Raw genomic sequence first — 23,441 nt, 5'->3', positions numbered from 1 at the left:
TCTGCCGTGGCCTCTCCCGTTGCGGAGCACAGGCTCCGGACGCGCAGGCTCAGCGGCCATGGCTCACGGGCCCAGCCGCTCCGCGGCACGTGGGATCCTCCCAGACCGGGGCGCGAACCCGGTTCCCCTGCATCGGCAGGCGGACGCGCAACCACTGCGCCACCAGGGAAGCCCAATAAACATTTTTAATATAGTAATAAGTCAATAAGGGAACCGAACCAGATTCAGGATTGAAATAATGCAGTTTTCCATGAAGATATCAAAGCCGTATTTTTCACCTCAACCTACAAAAAAAACCAGGAAAGTATCAGTAATTCAAAAGAATATTAAACACTCTTACACATAATAAAACCAGTATCCAAACAGGCTAGAACACACCAAGTGGAAAAACCACAACCAGAATCAGCTCAGAGAGAAGATTAAGGGGTCATACCCTGGTCAAAGCCAACACTGAAGCAATGGCAATACCAGGTCAGACTATACTTCACTCATCATTGCATCATTGCTTTTCACCTCCTTGTATTATCTAAGAGCAGCCCAACACCCTATTTTCACATCCAAGAAAACTTAGGTTTACCCATGAGACGAACCAGATTCAGGATTGAAATAATGCAGTTTTCCATGAAGATATCAAAGCCGTATTTTTCACCTCAACCTACAAAAAAAACCAGGAAAGTATCAGTAATTCAAAAGAATATTAAACACTCTTACACATAATAAAACCAGTATCCAAACAGGCTAGAACACACCAAGTGGAAAAACCACAACCAGAATCAGCTCAGAGAGAAGATTAAGGGGTCATACCCTGGTCAAAGCCAACACTGAAGCAATGGCAATACCAGGTCAGACTATACTTCACTCATCATTGCATCATTGCTTTTCACCTCCTTGTATTATCTAAGAGCAGCCCAACACCCTATTTTCACATCCAAGAAAACTTAGGTTTACCCATGAGAAAAAAAAAGACTTCTTTTTAGATACGTTGCAACCGTGGCCTTTCAATATTCGATCTTCCACTATGCACCTCAAGCAACTCTGCTGTACAAAAACGCAAACTTGAGCAAGTTTTGTTTGGGAGGTGCTTTTTAAAAATTTTTGTAATACAGAGTAGAGTGGAGAAGCATTTACAGTTCAAAAACATTTCCTGTTTTAGTGAATCCGAACACCATGCATGATAAAATCTCAGGGATGTCTGTGAAGGGATTTATAATCTAGTTCTAAAGCAAAATCTTTAGAAAAGATTTTCTCCTAAAATCCTTTATAAAGTAAACTCCAGTTCATTTAACATACAATTTGATTTACAATTCTGCTGCCAACAAAGATGAAAAGTATAGTCATAAAAATTTTATACAAGAGTCTGCTAAAGAGTCCAAGACCCAGGAAGGCTAGGATTTGACAAAGGTCCATAGCAAAATAACAGCAATGCTGGAAAGAGAAACTGAGGTCTGATTACCAGCTTTATATTTTTCCACTACCAGCTAAATACAAGGTTTAATTTCATTTTTCTCCAGGCCATGGGCAAGATAAAGGAAACAATGCAAAGCCTGGGTAATTCACAACATGGATGATCAATTTCTGAATGAGAAAGCTGACTGCATTTTATTTATTCTAAATGACACCTTCTCGTGGTTTACTATCGCTGACATGCTATGCTAAAGTACTGGGATCAAAAACAATGTCAACCTATCCAGCTCTTCAGCATTGTATCTAAATAACAATTCTGGAGATACAACATGCCCCTTCAGCCATTTATAAATGTCAACAGATTGATACTCCATAGTTAAAAACGTACAGCTATGGTCTGTGTTCTCCATTCAGCAACTGAATTCCACAAAGAGAGGGAAACTAGTAAAGTGCCTGTTTAGAGGCTCCAGCCTTTATCTCATCAACCTCTGCAGAAGTAAGTACACGTTACAAAAGGCAAACAGGCTAAGGGAACTTAAATAACCTTGTCTAAAAGCATGAAACTTGTGAGCAGAGCTCCAAGTGTGCTCCAGCCACACACAGAGGGCACACTTTCCTAGTTCTCTTCCTCAGTACGCTTTCCACTGTCTGGAGGGCCTTCCCTACCCCTTTCAATCTGGAGAAAGTCTGTAGTTCTAAAACCTCGTTCAAACGTCACCGTCTCTGTTAAGTGGTCCCTAACTCCCTCAGTCATCCCCTCCTCTGACTCCCACAGCACTTTTTCCCACCACAGTACGCATCACACGCCAATTATTCACCCATTCACGTCCCCCACCTCCCATCTCTCCCACCAGCCCCATTACACAGAGCTCCTAAAGAACCAGGACTTCGGCTGGCTTCGCAGGAACTCAATGGCGACTTCAAGAAGCCAGGCCTGCCCTTGCCCCCGGCGGTGCGGGGCAAAGCCCCGGCCACCAATCCTTCAAACCCTGAGGAGGTAAATAAGGAAAGGACCACGGCGCTGCCGGACTCCGATTCCGCGGAGCCTGAAGTCCCGCCAGCCCTGCTGTACAGCGGGGAGACTAGGGGTCCAGCGGAGGAGCAGGCGCGGCCCCCCACAGCGGCTCCTTTCCCCTGGCGGCCCGGCCCGGGCTCCCCCTTACCGAGAGCCTCCGTGGGGCGGCCCCGCCACGGCCCCCTACATCCTAGAGACACTGAAGGGCGGCACCATCCTTGGCACCCGGAGTTTGAAAGGGATGAGTTGCTGTCTTTTTGGGAGGCTCGCTAGCTGCGACGTGTGCCTGGAGCTTCCTTCGGTGTCTCGCTACCACGCTGTGCTGCAGCACAGGGTGTCCGGTCCCGAGGCAGAATGCGACGGCCAAGGGCCTGGCTTCTACCTCTACGATTTGGGAAGCACCCACGGCACTTTTCTTAACAAAACCCACATCCCCCACCGCACCTATTGTCGGGTCCACGTCGGGCATGTTCGCTTTGGAGGCAGCACCCTGCTCTTTCTTTTTCAGGGACCAGAGGAAGACAGAGAGGCAGAATCTGAGTTGACAGTAACGCAATTGAAGGAATTGCGCAAGCAGCAACAAATGATGTTGGAGAAGATGATTCTGGGAGAAGACTCAGATGAAGAAGAGGAAACGGATACAGCTGAAAGAAAGAGAAATACTAGTAGTCAAGATGATGAAATGGGCTGCACTTGGGGAATGGGAGAAGATGCTGTAGAGGATGAGGCTGAAGAGAACCCCATTGTCTTAGAGTTTCAGCAGGAAAGAGAGGCCTTTTATATGAAGGATCCAAAAAAGGCTCTCCAAGGTTTTTTTGACTGAGAAGGAGAAGAATTAGAATATGAATTTGATGAACAGGGTCAAAGCACTTGGCTTTGCAGGGTGATTACCTGTGGATGATTCAACTGGAAAACAGCTAGTGGCTGAGGCTATTCACTCAGGAAAGGAAAAAGAGGCAATGATCCAGTGCTCACTGGAAGCTTGTCGAATCCTTGATACTTTGGGATTGCTGCGGCAGGAGGCAGTATCTCGGAAAAGGAAAGCCAAGAACTGGGAAGATGAAGACTTTTATGATAGTGATGATGACACATTTCTTGATCGGACTGGCCTGGTTGCAAAGAAGCGTCTGAACCGAGAAGCCAGAGACCTTCGAATCATTGGTTGCAAAGTTAAATGATGCTGAAAAGAAACTCTCTGAAATTTCTGAGAGATTGAAAGCCTCCGGCAAAGCTCTATCAGAGTCACCATCTCAGGACTCTTTAGATGCGTTCATGTCAGAAATGAAATCAGGGAATGCATTAGAATGGTGTGTCTCGGAAGAAAACTTCACCTGAGAACTTCTGAACTGAGAAAAGAACAACAGAGACTTAAAGGGTTGATAAAAATTGTAAAGCCAGCAGAGATTCCAGAACTAAAAAAAACTGAAAGTCAGGCTACAGATGGAGAAAACAAAGCTAAAAAGCTTACACTGCCTCTCTTTGGTGCCATGAAAGGAGGAAGCAAATTCAAATTAAGAAGTGGAACAATAGGGAAGTTACCCCCCAAGTGCCCAGAACTCCCTCCAACTCTAATGAGAATGAAGGATGAGCCTATAGAAGAGGAGGAGGAGGAGGAGGAGGAGGAAGAGCAAGAGGAGGAAGAGCAAGAGGAGAAAGAAAAGGAGGAGCATGAAAAGGAGAAAATGGAGGCGGGAAGCAGTAGGCTACAGCAGGAGATAGAGCCAGAAGGAGCAGTGCAGGAAGCAGGTCCTCCCACAGATTTCACATGTTCTAAAGAAACAAAAAATCATGAAAACATGTCTCAACTCGGCCAAGTGGAACAGAATAAAGGTTACCAAGAGATTAGAGAGACAGCTGCATCGTGTGAGGAACGCTCAGCATCAAAAAATGAATATGAGAAAAGCAGAGATGAATTGAAGAAAAAGCAAGCTCCTGGTCTAGGCAAACTTCCACTGACACTTTCCTCCAACTATCCAGAAGATGATCCAGATGACTGTGTGTGGGTCCCACCTGAAGGCCAAAGTGGAGATGGCAGGACCCATCTTAATGATAAGTATGGCTATTGATTGCTTCCGAATCCTAAAGGAAGACCTTGTGGACCATGTGACATGGGATATTTAGGGTAATATATCAAGTTGAATGTCCAGAGAAGGAGTTCAGATGATCATTTGTAAAATCTGGTGACTGGCCTTTTCTTCTGTGCTCTTGGCTTCCTAAATTTATCTACCCATCTGATTCTCTTGAATTTGGTATTTATGTTTAAAAGTGTTTGTGTATGTATGTAAAATGGAACCATATATTTTGAGAATTAGTAAAGTGAGAGACATGACTCTGTTAAATAAAAAAAAAAAAAAAAAAAAAAAAAAAAGAACCAGGACTTCTTCTTACTGGCCTTTGCATCCATTACACTCAGAATGATGCCTGGGACACACAAGGCGGCTCAATAAGCGAGAGTTTAATTCAGTCAGTGAACGACCCTCCCTACTAAACCCTAAGCGCCTGGATTATACAAGCATCAGCACAGTTTATAAAGCCGACTTACCTCCAACATTTCACGTAGGTTAAGGACGTCCCTCAAGCATCTCTAAGCCCTCCGTCCTCCAGCTTCTAACTCATGGCATTCTGCATGGCGCCCTGCGCAGGACCACCAATACTTATACACGGTGTATCCTCAAAACGATAATAGTAACAACAATAACAATACTACTGCTGATAATAATAATAACGTCCAAACCCCACCAACTTCAGGAAAGACGGAGACGCCATCCTTCTGGGGAAACACAAGGCCGGATCCAGGGCACAAACCAAAGCCTCAGGCAGGGGGTCCGCAGCCCGCTTTGCGAACCCTCCAAAACTCTTAAGCCCTAGACTCTCAGGAGGCCTGCCCAGGCCTGCTGAGGCTGACCGCAGCCCACCCGCCGCCGCTCAGCCCCAGAGGTACCGGCTTGGGGCTTCCCACTGCTCCACCTCGCTACCCCGCCGGCTGCCGTAGCAGCCCGATCCGGGCAACCAATCCCGCGACGGCCAGTGGACCACGTGGGCCGCAGCCCTGAGGCTCTGCTGGTACGAGGAGCAGCCAATCGGAGGGCTAGGCGAACGCCGGGGTCGGGGGTGGGAGCGGGCCGGAAGGCGCAGGCGCCTTTGTCGTCTCTTCTTGGCGTGGCGGGCTACGTCCTCAAAGTTAAAAGCTAGACCCTGAGTAGTCCCCGCCCGCCCTCCAATTCCCTGATCTCCGACCTTGGGGAGACTGTCATCCGGAGTGGTTTTGCTGGTGCCTCGTTTCACAACTGGGGAAGGGCATCTGAGGCGGGCTGTAGAGGGTGTGTGTGCCCTGGCTTTCTAGGAAGAACTATCGATTCAGTCAGTGTTCGGACAGTTCCGTGCTTGCGCCGAATTCCCGCCTGAGGGCTAGGGGTTGGGGTGGACTTTGATGAATGTGTCCCTCTCTCCCCGTCCAGGAGAAACTCATTGGCTTGTCAGGGGCTTGGACGCTTCCTGAATAAGCAAGACGTGCCACTAAATATCAAAGAACTGCGAAAGAGAGCAAGAAAGACTTCCTGCGAGAGGTGGCATTTGATCTGGGCCTTGAAAGATGCGTTGGATTTGAGAATTAGGAGATTCTGGGAGAAAATAATTTAACTCCCGAATTAAATGAGAAAGCATAGGGGAGCTTACCAAATTTAGGTAAAGTTGAAACTGGTGTAGTGTTTTCCAAAATTCAGTGAGTTGGAAATACCAGGAGGAAACTTAACAACATAGATGTCCCCCAGCATCAAAACCAAACGACAAACTCCCACAATCCAGACTTACAGAATCATTAAGGTTGAATCTGGAGTTGGAAGCCAGGCGTGTATATTTTTAATAAGTACCCCAGGGGAGATTCTGATTCACACCAAAGTTTGAGGACCAGTGTTAGCGTAAAGAAAGGGGGTGATAAGAGATTTGAAAGACAGTGCAAGACTTTGTTAAAGATAGTGGCTTGCTGGCTATGTAGTTTAGACTACTCTGGAGAAAGAGGGAGATTTAAAGATTTCAGAGTCTGAGGAGATGGGTGATCAGAGCTGAAAACTCAATATGCAACTGTGTTTTTAAGTAGATTGAAGGAAGGCAGAGTGAAAGAAGGGGAAGCTATTGCCAAGTGATTGCAATGGTCCAGGTGAGAGCTAGTAAGAAATGGAGAGGTGGCATATGAAGGACAGCAGGAGGAATGTGATGAGTGTCAGATAGGGATGGGGAGAAAGATATGAGGAAATAAATGGAGAAAAATGGAATGTCCTCTGTACCAGACCTATGAAGGACCCCCATTGTACTTTGAGGATAGACTTTAGACAGTGAAGAGAATGGGCCTTTGCAAGTGCTGTTTCCTCTGCCTGGTTTTCCCCTTCCTTTTCCATCGCCCTTTCTCAACCTGGTGCACTCTTTTTTTTTTATGGTAAGTTTTTTTTGCTTGTCTTTATGGAAATGAGGTTAGTCCTTTTTTAATGTATTTTATTTATTTTATTTTTGGCTGCGTTGCCGTGCGCGGGCTTTCTAGTTGCGGCGAGTGGGGGCTACTCTTTGTTGCGGTGCGCAGGCTTCCCATTGCGGTGGCTTCTCTTGTTGCGGAACACGGGCTCTAGGCGCGCAGGCTTCAGTAGTTGCAGCACGCGGGCTCAGTAGTTGTGGCGCACGGGCTTAGTCGCTCCGCGGCATGTGGGATCTTCCCGGACCAGGGCTTGAACCCATGTCCCCTGCATTGGCAGGCGTATTCTTAACCACTGCACCACCAAGGAAGCCCTCAACTTGGTGCATTACTTGCAGGTTTCAGCTCACATACCATCTCATTTATGAAATCTTATCTTGTTCTCACAAGCATAGTCACTGTCAGTCCTTAGAACACCCCAAGCACACTGTTCATGTTTCTAGCTCTCCAGAATGGCACTAGAGTGTAGTGGTCATGCATATGGACTATAGTATTTGCAAGCACCATAAACTCTCTGTTCCTCAGTTTCCCCATCTGTGAAAAGGGAATAATGACAGTACCTACCTCACAGAGCTGTTATGAGAACTGAATGAGAACAATGCGATAATACCTGGTGTTATCGCATATGTTGTATTGCAATGAGTTCTTTAATACACGTTTTCCCCCTCTAGGTTGTGAACAGGACATGTGTCTTATTCTTCTTGCTAACAGTAAAGGCTGCACGGCAGAATGATAGTAAATGGGTTTTGGAATCAGATAGATAGGAGTCCAAATCCCAGCTCTGCTACTTACTAGGTGTGTAATCTTCAGCTTTACTTCCCTGAACTCAGTTTCTTCATTTATAAGACAGTAATAATGCATGTGTTATAAGTTGTCACGAGGACAATTTGAGATCATCAAAGTTGCAGATCTGGCCCAAAGAAGGCAGTCACTAAATGGTGGAAATGATGGGTGGCCCCAGGACATAGTACCATGTTCAGAACACAGTAAGTGCTTAGTAACTGATTATTGAATGAAAAGCTGACGTCATATGCCAGGCACCATGCTAACCTTTTTATATACATCATCGCACTTCATTCTCACAAGAACTGTATGGAGAAGGCACTATTATTATCTCCACTTTACAAAGAAGGAATGTGAGGTTTGGATTATCTTAACGAAGCTTTCTAAGCTAAAAAGTGCTAGAGCTAGGATTTCAAGGCCCTTGGTGCTTAAAAAAAACAGCTGACTGAATGAGAGAATGAATGAAAGGAGACTTACCCAGAGTCAGGTGGTGGCGTGGTAGAACCAGCACTGTCACTCTTGGTCACCATGCTATCTAGTCTGCTATTCTGGCCAAATCATCTTGACAAATGAATTGAGAGTGAGATGGAGGCTGGTATTTGGCAGTTTGTGTCTACTGACCAGGAAAGCTGTGCTATACCTATCTCTGCTGATAAATTGAAATGCTCGGTGAATAAACACAAATAAATTGGGAGCTCTAGTTCTTAGCCAACTGTCAGCAGTGTGGCCAGATCATTTTCCCAAGAGCTAGAAAAAAATCACTGTACAAGCTACTGATTTCAAGTTGCTTTGTATCATGGACATTTGCTCTGAGGTATCAGAGCCAGAATGTGAGCTCCTCCCTGGCCCGATAACGTACTATTCATAGCCAGAGGACTTAACTAAGGAACTCTGAAGAAGGAAGAGAAGCCCTCTTTGCTCATCTTTCACATTATCCTTCCTTCTCCTGATCTGATCCCTAATAGTACATTAAAGAATAAGAAGGAGAAGACAATACAGTTCCTAGTTCTTCTGCCCAAAAAATGTCCTTCCTGTTGATTGGGAAGGAAAAAGGAGGTACTTAGGTAGATTTCAGATTTTGAAGACTCCAAAGCAATCCAGAATCCCAAACTTGAAAGGCAGTGGAAGGAGTAGGAGCATTTGTATTAAACAGACCTGGCTTTGCATGCCAGCTCTTCCACTTAACTGGCCATGTAATCTCAGGTTCCGTATCATGTGCCACACTGCCAGCTTGGTCCCTTGTGCCCAAATGCATATGTCCAGTAAATGACGGTCCTTTTAATCTTTCTAAAAGTAAGTGCTATCAGAAGGATTTCAGTGTGAGAGTGAAGCTGAGAATTAAGGTAGATAGAAGAACTAAAGATGAGACTGGGGACTTCCCTGGCGGTCCAGTGGTTGAGACTCTGTGCTTCCACTGCAGGGGGCGCGGGTTCGATCCCTGGTTGGGGAACTAGGATCCCAAATGCCGCGTGGCACGGCCAAGAAATAAGAAAATAATAATAATAATAAATTTTAAAATTGAATGAAATAAAAGTGTGACTGAATTTGGAAATGACATGAGAGAAAAAGGGTTAAAGTTGAAGCTGAGAGCAGACCTTTTCAGTTTACTATGTTGCTGTGCTGATTATTCGTCATAGTATGTATTCTGCCTCCTATCCTGGAAATAACTTTTGAGCCAGACAGGTACAAAGTGTCATGCCAGCAAAGCAGAACTTCATAGGAACAGTAACCTCAGTTAAAAAAAAAAACCCGGGGCTTCCCTGGTGGCGCAGTGGTTGCGCGTCCGCCTGCCGATGCAGGGGAACCTGGTTCGCGCCCCGGTCTGGGAGGATCCCACATGCCGCGGAGCGGCTGGGCCCGTGAGCCATGGCCGCTGGGCCTGCGCGTCCGGAGCCTGTGCTCCGCGGCGGGAGAGGCCACAGCAGAGGGAGGCCTGCATACCACAAAAAACAAAAAACAAACAAACAAAAAACCCGAGGGGGTATTCAGAAACCTATTTCAGAATGCCATTTCATCATAAGCAAATTGGAGTAGAAACAAAGAGTTGTATGATGGTTTGACTTATGGGGAGAGAAGTATGTTAGTTTCCTGTGGCTGCAGTAACAAATTACCACAACCTTGGTTGTTTAAAACAAAATTTTATTCTCTCACAGCCAGAAGTCTGACATACGAGGGCAGAAATCAAGGTGTCAGCAGGGGCTGTGCTCCCCTCAGACGCTCTAGGGGAGAATACATTTTGTGCCTCTTCCAGCTTCCTGTTCCTGCCGGCATTCCCTCACTTGTGGCCACATCACTCTAATCTCTGCCTCTGTGGTCACATTGCCCCCTTCTCTTTTGTAGGTATCAAATCTCTCTCTACCTCATTCTTTTTTTTTAATATTTTTTTTGATGTGGACCATTTTTTCAAGTCTTTGTTGAATTTGTTACAATATTGCTTCTGTTTTATGTTTTTGGTTTTTTGGCCGCGAGGCATGTGGGATCTTAGCTCCCTGACCAGGGATCGAACCCGCACCCCCTGCATTGGAAGACGAAGTCTTAACCACTGGACCGCCAGGGAAGTACCTCTACTGAATTCTTAGGAGAACACTTGTGATTGGATTTAGGGCCCACATCTCAACATCCTTTTTTTTTTTTTTTTTTTTTTTTGTGGTACGCGGGCCTCTCACTGTTGTGGCGTCTCCCGTTGCGGAGCACAGGCTCCGGACGCGCAGGCTCAGCGGCCATGGCTCACGGGTCCAGCCGCTCCGCGGCACGTGGGATCTTCCCGGACCCGGGCACGAACCCGTGTCCCCTGCATCGCCAGGCGGATTCTCAACCACTGCGCCACCAGGGAAGCCCTCAACATCCTTTCTTAATCACATCTGCAAAGACCCTTTTTCCTTGTAAGTTAACATTTATAGGTTCATCATCATCATCAATAATTGGTGGCAAATATTCACTTGTTCCAGTTTAACCAGCATCCCCAAAAGAGATAACTGTCTCTTACCTGTTTATTTTTTTTCACTTAATTGTTTTTTTAAATTACGCAAACAATTGATGTTCATTGTAGACCATTTAGAAAATACAGAAAAGTTAAAGAAAAAAAGGAAAGGAAAAGAAATTCAATGAAAAATCATCTGTAATCCTCTCACCCAGGGGTAGCCAAACCTTCACCAAAGAGTATTTTTCTAGGCTGGGTCTTGTGTCCAACTAAGAGGAAAAGTAGGAAAAAGAGAATAAAAGTAAATAGAACAGACAGTTTGGAAGGTGATAGCATAGGTTAATATTGTTCATATGTCCTGTTCATATGTACAGGACAGCTTAATTTAAAATAAATGTAGAGCTTTGAAATGAAATTAACCGGGACAGGAGATGCTTGTATGATGTATAGAAATAACACTCAGCCCTTTAGAGGAGGGACGTTTTAGCTTTGGCCCCTCACTTTGAAAACCCCTGAATTTTCCCACTGATACTTCATTCTCTCCCAGAGGTCAGACCCTGGCCTGCCAATCTGCCCTGTCATAGGCTTTTTTTGAGTCCTTATCAGCCTTCCTCAGGGGTCAATGTTATGAAGACTAGGGGAGTCTGGCAGAGTTCCTGCTCCTCCCAGGCTGATATCAAAGGGCAACAGGGGCTGTGACAGAAGGCAAACATTCAGACCAAAGCCAGATGTGGAACTGAAGCAACAAGAGGAAAAGCAAGAGCATCAGGTAAAAAAAAAAAAAAAATTTTTTTTAAAATCTCATTCCTCTCAGTTCATGTCTGAGAGCATGAAGAGCTTAGTAAAATCATAGCTCAGGAGCAACTTGTAAAGGAGAATGAGTGAGAAATTTGGGGAAATGTGGAGCAGATGTTCATATGGAGCTAGACTCTCAGAAAACTTTGTATCTATCATGGTTGTTATCAGCAACCAAGTAACATCAATGGGACCTGGGAGTCATGAGAGTGTAGTTCTGCTAGTTCAAAAGCAATTAGATTTGTTTGTGAGTCCCAGCAGGTGGAAGTTATAGGGAGACAAATTACAGCTGAAAATAAGGAAGCTATTTCTAACAGAGCTGTCAGAAAACAGACGGGGACTAATTTGAGAGATAATGAGTTCGTTGTTATTGGAGGTGTTCAAGCAGTTGCCGGAAAGCAATTTGTTCAGAGTTGCTAGTATTATAGAGCAGCAGTCCCCAACATTTTTGGCACCAGGGACCGGTTTCATGGAAGACAAGTTTTCCACAGACTGGGGAAGGGGGAGGGGGGAGGGGGGAGGGGGATGGTTCGGGCGGTAATGCGAGTGATGGGGAGCTATAGGGAGCGGCAGATGAAGCTTCCCTCGCTCGCCGCCGCTCAGCCGCTCACCTCCTGCTGTGCGGCCCTGTTCCTAACAGGCCGCAGCCCAGGGGTTGGGGACCCCTGTTACAGAGAGTATTTAAGACAGATGGTTGGACCAGATCTTTAAAGTCCCTTCCAACACTTCTGTGATTCTATGATATAATAGAATCTTATCAGAAATTTCTCCAAGAGCCAAACATTTACATTTGCCTATGGGAGGTGCTCACCTATGAAAAAAACAATTCATCAGGTTGATTTTGGTTTGCCTGGAGGAAGTGAGAAGGCAACCAAGGAAAACTAACAGCAGGAGACGACCCATCCTGCTGGATGCCTGCTTTTTCCCCTCCTGGTGGATATAAACAACACCCACATGGCCTCTGCTTAGCAGATATCACACAGGAAAAAATGGGTTCCCTTCTTCTAGAGGAAGAATTTTGGTTTGGGTTAGTAAATATTTTATTTTGCAGTTAACAAAGACTAAGGGGGCTGTCTCTGAACCATCTGCTTCCAGGGTGCTAACTTCAATGTAGGTGGCTGTTTTCTGGTCTGGGAAGCAAAAGGAGGTTGACCACAGTTTAATATCTACGTCTCAAAGGCTCATGTCCATTCCCCAGTCTTAGAGGTCCCCACAGCACAGGCAGAACTATTAGGAGGGATGGAAAACTCCTGTTCCTGCATCACACTGTATAAGAAATGTACTTTTAGAAGAATGCCTGAAGAGCTTAAAAGATTTCTGCATTTGGTATCAATTGTTATTCTTTCAGGAGTAGAATAAGGCTTTTTTAAATGTATGAAATAGCACATAAAGAATACCAAGATTTATGCTTGTTTTTATAGCCAGATCTTCTACATCAAATATACTCCAAAGCTATACTGCCTTGGTTCTTTGTTGTCTTCTCTTCTTTCCCCTCTGAATTATAAATAGGAGCATCTTCTGATGGCAACTACTACTTCTGTGAAATTTGCTTTGGCTCCTGTGCCAACCCATGCCCTTTATATCTGGGCTCACTGTTGGTGCTTCCTGATTTTAAATGAAAAATGGCTAAAAGTTCAGCACTTTTTCCATTATGGTAAAATATTAAGCATTCAGTTGTTTATCTATTCCTGTTCATGCTGTGAAGGCTAAAGGTCTTGGCAAAGTTGTGAGAAAACAGTAGTATCAAAGATGATTTCCAATGTTAAAATGTATCTCAAATAATCTATAGCTTTGAAGAAAATTTTGTAATCTCTGGAATTCTTGTTAACGTAGAAGCAACGTTTCTGTCCTAATTATTTACTGGAACCCCTTTCTGTCATTGTTTGGGGCACAGAAGGGCTGCCGAGATGGAGAGTCTCAAGATGGATACGGAAATGCTCTATCCCGAGATAATTGTAGAAGTGGGCAAAGTCACTCTTGGAGAAGAAAACAGGAAGAAGATGACCAATAGCTATTTGAAAAGAACTGAGAACTCTAAAATCATCCAAGCGACATGTGCACTGTTAAATTCTGGAGGGGGTATGATCAAAGCAGAGATTGATGATAAAACCTACAGTTACCGATTCCATGGGCTGGGACAGGACCTGGAAACTTCTTTTCAAAAGCTCCTCCCTTCAGGTTCACAGAAATACCTTGACTACATGCAGCAGGGGCACAATCTTATGATTTTTGTGAAGTCATGGAGCCCAGATGTCTTCAGCCTCCCCCTAAGGATTTGCAGCTTGCGCTCCAATTTATTTCAGAGAGCTGTGACTTCCACCGTCAACTTGAGTGCCAGCAGTGCCCTGGAGCTCCTCCGAGAGAAGCAGTCCAGAGCTCAAAGAGGAAGATCAAAGGTGCAGGAGCTGCATTCTCAGAAAGCTCTTGACAAATACATTCAGGAAGAAGAAGATATGAGGATGTGTGCCTCAGAATTTGTTAAAAAAGATAAACTCATGTATAAGGAGAAACTCGACTTCAGTGAGTCCACACAGGTCGAGCTTAAAAGGTTCACCACCAAAAAGATCGTCCCTCGGGTTAAAGAAATGCTGCCCCATTATGTTTCTGCATTTGCCAACACCCATGGGGGATACCTAATTATCGGGGTGGATGATAAGAGCAAAGAAGTGTTTGGATGTAAGAGAGAAAAAGTGAACCCTGTATTATTAAAAAAAGAAATAGAAAACTGCATAGAAAAATTGCCTACATTCCACTTCTGCTGTGAGAAGCCAAAGGTGAATTTCACTACCAAAATCTTGAATGTGTACCAAAAAGATGTCCTGTATGGTCATGTCTGTGTGGTACACGTGGAGCCCTTCTGCTGTGTAGTATTCACAGAGGCCCCGGATTCCTGGGTCATCAGGGACAATTCTGTCACAAGGCTGACGGCTGAGCAGTGGGTAGCCATGATGCTGGATATTCAATCAGGTAAAGCAGACAAGAAGTCACTGTCCAGTCGGCAGGGAGGGACCCCTTCTCTGCCTTCTTTTGGGTATTTGGTCAATATTTTGGTTAGAGAATAGAAAGCTGGTTTTGCTTACAAATCTTCTATTAAAGGGCTATTTTCTAACATTTTTAGTTCCAAAGACTCAGAATATGAACTGGAATGCTTGGATTTTCATCTCTTTGGGGAAAGTTATAGTATGCCGTCAGTCATGAATTCATGAAAGTTCCTTTTTATGCACTGTAAAGGTCTGCTGAAAAAAAAATTGCAGGCTGATAGTCTTAGTCTAAAACATTCATCAATAGTCTCTCTCTAAAGACGATATTTCAGAGAAACATTGTTTAAGAAAGACTCTCCACTAATTCTTTCAAGGGAAACTTGTTGACAAATTTGAATTGTTTCAGTAACATTAGCAGCCAGTACCTTGAACCACTAGGCTGAGGGCACCACCAAGTGGAGAAAAACTTAACACAAAAGAAGGTGCTGGGGAGGGGATGGTGGTGGGGGAGGAGGACTCCTTGTGTTTTCACTCCCTTACAGTTTGCTGAGCATCAGCCCTGGTGATTTCAGATCAATCCATGAAGGACTTACGGGCTGAATGAAGTTTATCGGTTTGCCTTCATGGTCAGTAAGTTCCAGATTTGATAAAAGAAGCTCAGATCAAGATTTCAGTGATTTTATTGGATGATACTTTCTCTTATCTTAAACTTGTTTGAGTTCACTTACACACACAGACACACACAGACACAGACACACACACACACACACACACACACACACACACACATAAACCCCAAACTAGAGATCCTACCACCTTCCATTCCATCTAAACTTTGGGGTGGGGGGGGGACTTTAACAACGATAATAATATTTTAAAAATACTGTGCTTACTTTTTCTGACACCACCCTACCCCCACCACTACCACCACTACTGGAAGCCTTTTCTTCTTAGAGGTGACCTGGAACCAGAATATTAGAGTTGGAAGGAACCTTAGGGATCACCTGCTCACCCTTGCAGGACAGAGGTGAAATGACTTGCCCAAGATAAGTCACAGGTGACTTAGAAGATGCATTGCCCTACAGGAGTCCCAGACCTCTTTTCCTAACATATGTGAACTGTTTGAGGCATAGAAAGAATGAGAACAGCTCAGGCATGACACACACCATATGTCAACAGTAGGAAGAGCAATAGAAACATTCTTTTACTTTTTTTTTTTCATCTGAAACAACTCTCCATGGATTTGTTTAGCTCCTTCCAATTTGGCCGCAGACTACAGCCTTCACCTGATTTCACCAGCTTCACCTACACCAAGAAGCCCATCATCTCCCATCAAAGTCCTGGAATTTAAGGGGGCTCTACAACAACGCTTGTTTCCAGGTATTCCTTCTTGATCTCAGCTGAGGGGATTACTTATTTTCTAAAATTAAGTTGGGAGGAATTGGTAGCAATTAGTCCAAGCCTTTCTCCTTAGAGAAGGTCAAATGTAGGGCTTAGCAGACACAATTGTCCTGAATTAATATACACGGCAAATTCTTGATTTCAGTCATCAAATCCACCCTACACCTCTGTGCGTTTTGGGCTTCCAGTCACAGATGGCTTTTGTTCTTCAAATATGAGGGAATAAATTTGGAAGAGCTGCCCCCTGGCTTTCCAAGGCAGAAGGAGGTGAGCCATGGGGTCACCTAGACTCTTCCTAAGGCAGAGTTTCTGTCTTGACCCTATTGATATTTAGATCAGATAATTCTTTGTTGAGGGAGGCTGCCCTGAGAATTGTAGGATGTTTGGCAGCATTGCTGGCCTCTAGCCACTAGATGCCAGTAGCACCTCTCCAGCTATGAAAAATCAAAACATTTCCAGATATTGCCAAATATCCCAGGGGGGCAAAATTGCCACAGGAAAAGGAAAGTTCTTAGTTTCCCAAAAGCATCAGGTTCTCTGTCTCTCTCTCTGTCACTCTCTCTCTCTCTCTCTCTCTCACACACACACACACACACACACACACACACACACACACACACACCCTTAACAGGAAGGAATACCTTCCTAGTACTACAGGACCATTTGGGGTTGAGGACAGAGTGCTAGAAGGCTGTTCTGTGAAGACCCCTCCCTGATTGCCTTCCCCTGTATGAGAGCTGCCAGAAACAGGGACTTCTCAGCCCTGGCCTACGAAGAGGAGGTGCTTTCTTTGCAGACAAGGAAACCCATAGTTCCATGGCTAGGCTCATCTCTTCTTACAATGTTGCAGGAATACTTAAATATCCTTTGTAAATTTTAGTAACTTCTATTCCTTGAATTTTCAGTGACACAGGAAGAGATAAAATTTAAACCAGAATCCCTCTGTAAGAAGCTCTTCTCAGCTCATAAAGGCCTGGAGAAATTAATGAAGACACAGATACATCCTTGTTCTCAGGGGTTTGTGATATTTTCCAAAAGCTGGGCTAGTGATGTTGGCTTCAGGAAGGAGCACAATGTCCTGTGTGATGCTCTCCTAATAGCAGTGAACAGTCCCCTGGTACTCTATACAATCTTAACAGACCCCACGTGGATTGGGGGGCTTGTGTACGCCCGGAACACTGCTCGTCAATTAAAGCAGAAACTGGGAACAGTTGGTGGTTACACAGGGAAACTGTGTGTCATCCCAAGGCTGATATACCTGCCCAGCACATGGTGTAGACCCGGTGAAATGCCCATGCACTATCCCCGATCCTACAGGCTTGCTGATGAGGATGAAATGGAAAATTTGTTGCAGGCCCTTACCGTGGTCTCTCTCTGCTCTCGATCTCTTCTGAGTGACCAGCTGGGCTGTGAATATTTCAATTTGCTTGTAGCAGAGCAGTGTGAGCTGCTTTCAGAGAGCCTTCAGGAGACACGAGAATTGTTCCTCCACTGCTTTCCAGGAACCAGGAAGACGGCCCTGGCCATAAAGATCATGGAGAAAATTAAGGACTTGTTCCACTGCAAGCCCGAAGAGATCCTCTACGTTTGTGAAAGTGACGCCTTAAAGGATTTTGTGACGTAAGAGTTTCACTAACTAAACACAATAAACATATTTAATCAGTCTTTCAACAGTATCACACAAGTAATTTGTGTCTTTAGTTTAAGATTTTGCAATGCCTTTGCTGCATATGGACAAGAGCCCAAACTATATACACATTTGCAAATGATCAAGTAGTTGAGCTAGAAAAGGGCACTTTGCAATGTTCAGGCTTAAACATCTCATTAGAAATTAGCTACGTGCGCATAACTTTAAATTTATATAACTAGAAACATCTTCCCCCCACAATCTATGGCCTTAAATTTAAGAAGGGTTGAAACGAACCTATCTTGTTTCACATGTACTTTTTGCTTGATATTTAGTGCTTTAAAGTCATAGGGTATTTCAGGCAATTAGACATTACACCTAATGGGAACTTGAATTTAAATACCATTTATTTCGTTTATAAAATATTTTTACTTGTTTGACTTGTTCTGAGTCAATAATTTTAGAAAACATGCACATTTGCTTCTGATTTAAATCTTTCGCTTTCGATTTAGTAAAAGAAATTGGTTGTTAGTCAATCCAGAAAATGAGGGCTTTTAATTTTGATTTGCTTGACTTATTCAACTCATCTTTCTGAGCACTATTTATATGCTAGGTACTGTGTACATTCAGTGTTAGAGGAGAAAAACATATTGCAGACCTTGCCGCAAAGCCCAATAAGAGAGACAAAGAGAAAAATAAGCAATGGGAGTGTTGTGCAACTAGTATGATACTAAAGATATGCTTAACTTGGGCTGGAGATTGGTCAGCAAATACTCCCCAGTGAAGGAGATCTTGACTTCCTTCTTGAGAAGTGAGTAGGAGAAGTGAATAAAATGGAGGCTTTTTAGGCAAAGGGCACAGCAAGTGCAAAGCCATGGAGATTAGAGAATCAGAATGGTAGGTCTGCCTGGAGCAATGAGGGACTGTGGGTATGCGACAGATGATGAAGTTGGAAAGGAGGCAGATGCCAGACTATGAAGGATCTTGTAAACTGTGTTAAAGGCTACGTTCTTTATTATGCTTTACAGGTGTAAGTTTTTAAATATCCCCCGTCAAAAGGCAAATTCAATTCAACCAACATCTATGAACTTAATGTGAGTGGGTTACGGAGATGACTAAGAATCAATGCTTTTCTTCAAGAAGTCTACAGAGTCCAACCTGGAAGAGAGGAACGTGAATAGTTATGATTCAGGACATAGGGAGCAAAGCCCCAGGGGCTGCACATGCAGTCCCACATCTGCAGGGATGGGTGATATGACTTGAATCCAAATTAGAGGTGGCAAGAAACAACCCAGTTTGTTTAAAAAAAAAAGTATACACACACACACTAAAACATACTATAAAGGAAAATCGAGCTAAGTAAGTAGGATTGGTAGCTCCATAGAGGCAAAGCCCTGCAAACTTGGTACCCTACTTGACATGTCATGGAACTCAGCAACCTCTTAATGTTTTCCTTACCAAAATCTAAAGAGGCTTCTGCTTTTGTACTACAAGTAAGTGGGGAAATAGAATTTTCTTTAGAGGAGCTTGTATGAGCCCTACCTCTTGCATACGAAAATTATGATATGCCTCTAGGTGACTGTTCTCCAGCTCTAAAAAAGACAGAAAGTAAAGAAATAGTAGTAACAAGTGTAAATTCCTTTTGAGATTTCCTTTAGATGTAAGGAATTTACCTTCAGGGGTTGTCAAGCAGCAGAAATGGACTATGGTAGAAATAATAAAATCTCCTACCTGGGTTCATTTCAAGTTTCGCATGCAGCTTTAACTTGATAACCCCAAAGAGTAGGGTTTGCAATTATGTATTCTCTCTATCAGGTAACTTGTAAGTAGAGCATTTTTGTAGTTATTGAATCAGTGAATCAGTCTCCAGATGAGAACCAGTCTCTAATGCTAATCCAGAGAGTAATAAATGCATGGTATTTCCTTTGTTTATATGCCTGAAGCCCTATTTTCTCCTTCATCCTTACAGCCAGCAAACCACCTGCCAAGCTGTGACCCGGAAAACTTTCATGCGAGGGGAGTTCCCAAAGATCAAACACATAGTGATGGATGAGACAGAGAATTTCTGCAGTAAATATGGTGACTGGTACATGAAGGCTAGGAGCATCACCCATCCAAAGGTGAGGGGTGCTGGAAGTGAAAACCTTCACCACGGGATTCTCTGGCTTTTTCTGGACCCTTTCCAAGTCCGTCACCCAGATATCAATGGCCTTCCCCCTCCATCTGGTCAGTTTCCTCGAAAAACAATCACCAGTGGGATCCACTGTGCTCTGGAAATAGCAATGCTGATGAAAGAAGAAATGAAGAGGATCAAAGAAAATCCTCACCCCAACGTGTCTCCAGACACATTGGCATCGTTTAGGGAATCTGCTTACGAGGAAGCAATGTGCGCTCAGGCTCTGCCTGGGGTGTGTGAGACAGAGACGAACCTGACCACAGAAGAAATTGCGAAACACGTGGCAGAAAGATGTCACAACCTGTTCCAATGTGGATATCTGCCCAAAGATATAGCAATTCTGTGCAGGAGAGGGGAAGACAGAGGACGCTATGAGCTTGCGCTACTAAGAGCGATGGAATTATTTGAGACCCACGGAGCAGCGAAGGTCGTGTTCAGCCAGGTCTCTGGTGTTTTGGATGGTCACATCGTTTTAGACAGTATTCAGCAGTTTTCAGGCCTGGAGAGGAACATTGTGTTTGGGCTTAGTCCAGAATATGCCCTGTCAGAGGAAGTTCTTAAGCTCTCTTTTGCCTCGAGAGCCATTAAACACCTCTACCTGCTTTATGAAAAGAGGGCAACCTTCTGAAAATTATTTCAAACAGTACAGGAAGGGAGAAAGAGCAGAGTCCCTGCTCCCGGGCAGGTGGCAGCTATGCCTTTTCATGTGTTACAAGTGAGGAAATCAAGGCACAGTCAGAATAGCATGGAGCCACATAAATGTCTCTTGGGACTGGGCCTTTCGGTCTGTTTGCAGTGTCACTGTCCTTTTCCCACTCCACTCCACCTCTTCCCTGATACTTATCATTGATGCCTTGTCTCTGGTTTTTCTAGTCCAATCCAGCTTCCATCTTGTCAACCACAGAAGTCCTCCTCAAATAGAGAACTGATTTTGTGACATCCCTGCTAATGTATCCCCAGGGAGTCCCCGCAGTCAAACCAAACTAATTTTCAAGGCTTTCCAGGATACACCCTGACTTACCGTCCTAATGCATCCTTTATTATACCTCCATCTTCCGGTGCTTCTAACGCACCCCAGCCTTGCTGGCCTATTTTGGGGGTGGGGTAGGGTGCCCTCCAGGCACAAATCCAGGAGAAAGTGAGGAAATATTCTTTTTGGCTATAATTTCAGATAAAGCCCATCATCTTTCCAAGAGGTGGAAGAGCAGGCGGGGCTTGGAAAAGTGCTCTTAGCTGCCTCTCTGAACTGCTTAGGCCACCAAGCCAGCCAGTCTGAACCTAGTGGTCGGCTCTCCGGATACTGGATTGAACAGAAGAACCTCCCCCCTTACTCCTGTTGCTTCAGCTACCTGATATTTCATCATTTTTACCTTTCCTTGGGGGCTTTAGGGTACTTTTAGATGGGAGAAAATAAAGTTCAGCAATTAATTAGTTTTTGATGAAGCAAAAGATACCAGCGTGTTAACATTCGGAGAATGGGAAATGTGTGAATTCTCTAAAAATAGAGTCAAAAGTGGAGGAGGATTGAGGGAATGGAGAGAACAGGGGTCTGCTAAATTTTAGTCGTAAGCCTCAGTGCCATTTGACTTTGAACTATTTGCATACATTGTATAATTTTTGATAAAATAATTGATTTTTTAAAACAAATTGTTTTAAATATTGCATTTGAGAGTCTTTGTCAGTTCTATGCAGACAGTTTGGCCGGGCTCAGAGTAGAAGGCCTAATCCAGGGGTTCTCAACACTGGCTGCTCATTATAACCATCGGGGGAGCTTTAAAAAATAACAGTGATCAGGCCAGAAACGAGACCAGTTAAAACAGCATCTCTGGGCATAGGCCAGGGCAACGGTATTTATTAAAAGTTGTCCAGGGACTTCCCTGACGGCGCAGTGGTTAAGAATCCGCCTGCCAATGCAGGGGACGCGGGGTCAAGCCCTGGTCCAGGAAGATCCCACATGCAGCGGAGCAACTAAGCCCGTGCACCACAACTACTAAGCCTGCGCTCTAGAGCCCGTGAGCCACATCTACTGAGCCCACATGCCACAACTACTGAAGCCCACGTGCCTAGAGCCCGTGCTCCGTAACAAGAAGCCACCGAAATGAGAAGCCTGTGCACCGCAATGAAGAGTAGCCCCTGCTCGCCGCAACTAGAAAAAAACCAGCGCACAGCAAGAAGACCCACTGCAGCCATAAATAAATAAATAAATAAATAAATAAATAAATAAATAAATAAAAGTTGTCCGGATGATTCCAATGTGCCACCAGGGTTAAGAACTCGTGAATCTTTCTTCTAGTCTGTTCTTTCTGTTCCCAAATGTATGGGTACAGATTTCTCTTCCCATTAGACTGTGAGACCCCTGACAGTAAGGATGGCACTTACACATCTTTATTTTCCTGAAAGTAACTAGTGCAGCACCTTGAACATGGCAGGTGCTCAGTAATTATTTACTGAATGGACTTGCTGCTTTCAGAAAATCAGAATCTACTAGGACAATGCTTCTAGCCAGTGGAATGAATATCTAATTTTGGAGACTTCAAAGAGGTCAGTGTGGAGAATAATCAATACTGCCATAACGGAGAATAAGAGAATAAAGGAATTTAAACTGTTTTTAGGGGCTTCCCTGGTGGCGCAGTGGTTGAGAGTCCGCCTGCCGATGCAGGGAATACGGGTTCGTGCCCCGGTCCAGGAAGATCCCACATGCCGTGGAGCGGCTGGGCCCGTGAGCCATGGCCGCTGAGCCTGCGCATCCGGAGCCTGTGCTCCGCAACGGGAGACGCCACAACAGTGAGAGGCCCGCGTACCGCAAAAAAAAAATAAAAAAAATAAAAATAAACTGTTTTTAGGCAACAGCTAAAGGTCCATGTTGATGGAAGTTTGTTAGATTTGAGTTTGAGATTAGGAACTGGTGGGGACTAAGAATAAATGGCTAACTTGAATGCACTTAGAATTCTACGTTTTTCCTACAGACCCTTAATATAATAGATAAAACAATCAGTTTGGTGAAATAACATGCCTGCTGTGAGAAGCTTCTAAAACTTACTTACAAAAAGAAAGAAAAAAAAAAAAAAAGAAAGAAAGGTACTATATTATGTAAGTTTGAGAAATGGAGAAAGGCAAAATAAAGTTCTTAGCCACTTGTTATCCAGTCATGAATTTTTTCATTTTTGCTTATTTATTTCTATTCTTTGTTGACTTGCAAAAAATATTTTTACATAGTTATGACCAAGTTGTACAATCAATTTTATATCCTGTGCATGTGTTTTTTCCATGTAATCTTTTTGTGAGGCACTGTTGTAGACTGTATTATTCTCCCCAGTACTTCATCACTCCCTACACCTATATCATGTGTAGTTCCTGAGATTACGGCTGGAGTATATTTTCCACCCCCTTGATGTCAGCTTGGCTGTATGACTTTATTTGGCCAATGAAATGTTAGTAGTTGTGATGTGTACAGAGGCTTTACCCATTTCAGTGCTGGGTCTGCTCTCTTGGGCTTCTGCTACCACCTTGTGAAGATGATGTCTTGGGCAGCCCACCAGTCACAGAGGAATGAGAGATGTGAACTCAACTCATGGCTGGAGCGAAGTTCCACTGATCCCGACAAGATTAGCCAAAATCCAGCTGACCTGCAAATGCAGAAGTGAGAGAAAAAAACTTATTGTATGACTGAGATTCTAAGCTTGTTTGTTTTGCAGCAGTAGCTGACTAATGCAGGCATTTCCCCATGTTGTAGTGTAGTCTTCAAAATGATTTATTTATTTATTTATTTTTAACATCTTTATTGGAGTATAACTGTTTTACAATGGTTAGTTTCTGCTTTACAACAACGTGAGTCAGTTATACATATACATATGTTCCCATATCTCTTCCCTCTTGC

At 44.1% G+C, this 23,441-nt stretch overlaps 2 protein-coding genes and 2 non-coding genes across 4 annotated transcripts; 2 read left to right on the top strand and 2 right to left on the bottom strand.

Moving 5' to 3' along the window:
- Positions 1-403: 403 nt before the first annotated feature.
- Positions 404-500, bottom strand: LOC112066059 (Z30 small nucleolar RNA). The gene has a single exon (XR_002892418.1). It is a non-coding gene; the product is annotated as a Z30 small nucleolar RNA (small nucleolar RNA).
- Positions 501-774: 274 nt separating this feature from the next.
- Positions 775-871, bottom strand: LOC112066057 (Z30 small nucleolar RNA). Its single transcript, XR_002892416.1, has one exon. It is a non-coding gene; the product is annotated as a Z30 small nucleolar RNA (small nucleolar RNA).
- Positions 872-1,961: 1,090 nt separating this feature from the next.
- Positions 1,962-4,759, top strand: LOC102991467 (kanadaptin-like). Its single transcript, XM_055089787.1, is given in 6 exon segments — positions 1,962-1,970; positions 2,180-2,533; positions 2,535-3,304; positions 3,306-3,551; positions 3,553-3,734; positions 3,737-4,759. Coding segments are annotated over 6 exon segments (2,310 nt in total). The 3' UTR covers positions 4,486-4,759.
- Positions 4,760-13,273: 8,514 nt separating this feature from the next.
- Positions 13,274-20,383, top strand: SLFN14 (schlafen family member 14). Its single transcript, XM_028498098.1, has 4 exons — positions 13,274-14,346; positions 15,612-15,740; positions 16,667-17,381; positions 19,358-20,383. The coding sequence occupies exons 1-4, from the start codon at positions 13,287-13,289 to the stop codon at positions 20,190-20,192; spliced, it is 2,739 nt and encodes a 912-aa protein (XP_028353899.1). The 5' UTR covers positions 13,274-13,286; the 3' UTR covers positions 20,193-20,383.
- Positions 20,384-23,441: the final 3,058 nt, after the last annotated feature.

The sequence above is a fragment of the Physeter macrocephalus genome, chromosome 14 (genome assembly GCF_002837175.3).
Source record: "Physeter macrocephalus isolate SW-GA chromosome 14, ASM283717v5, whole genome shotgun sequence".
In the NCBI taxonomy this organism is placed as follows: Eukaryota; Metazoa; Chordata; class Mammalia; order Artiodactyla; family Physeteridae; genus Physeter; species Physeter macrocephalus.
Note: the sequence above shows the minus strand (reverse complement) of the source record. Positions and strands in the feature narration are given on the sequence as shown.

Excerpts from the sequence above, each read along its gene's own strand:
- SLFN14 (XM_028498098.1), top strand. The coding sequence starts at position 13,287 with ATGGAGAGTCTCAAGATGGATACGGAAATGCTCTATCCCGAGATAATT. Across the intron at positions 14,347-15,611 it reads GATGCTGGATATTCAATCAG|CTCCTTCCAATTTGGCCGCA; the intron begins GTAAAGCAGACA and ends GGATTTGTTTAG. Across the intron at positions 17,382-19,357 it reads GCCTTAAAGGATTTTGTGAC|CCAGCAAACCACCTGCCAAG; the intron begins GTAAGAGTTTCA and ends TCATCCTTACAG.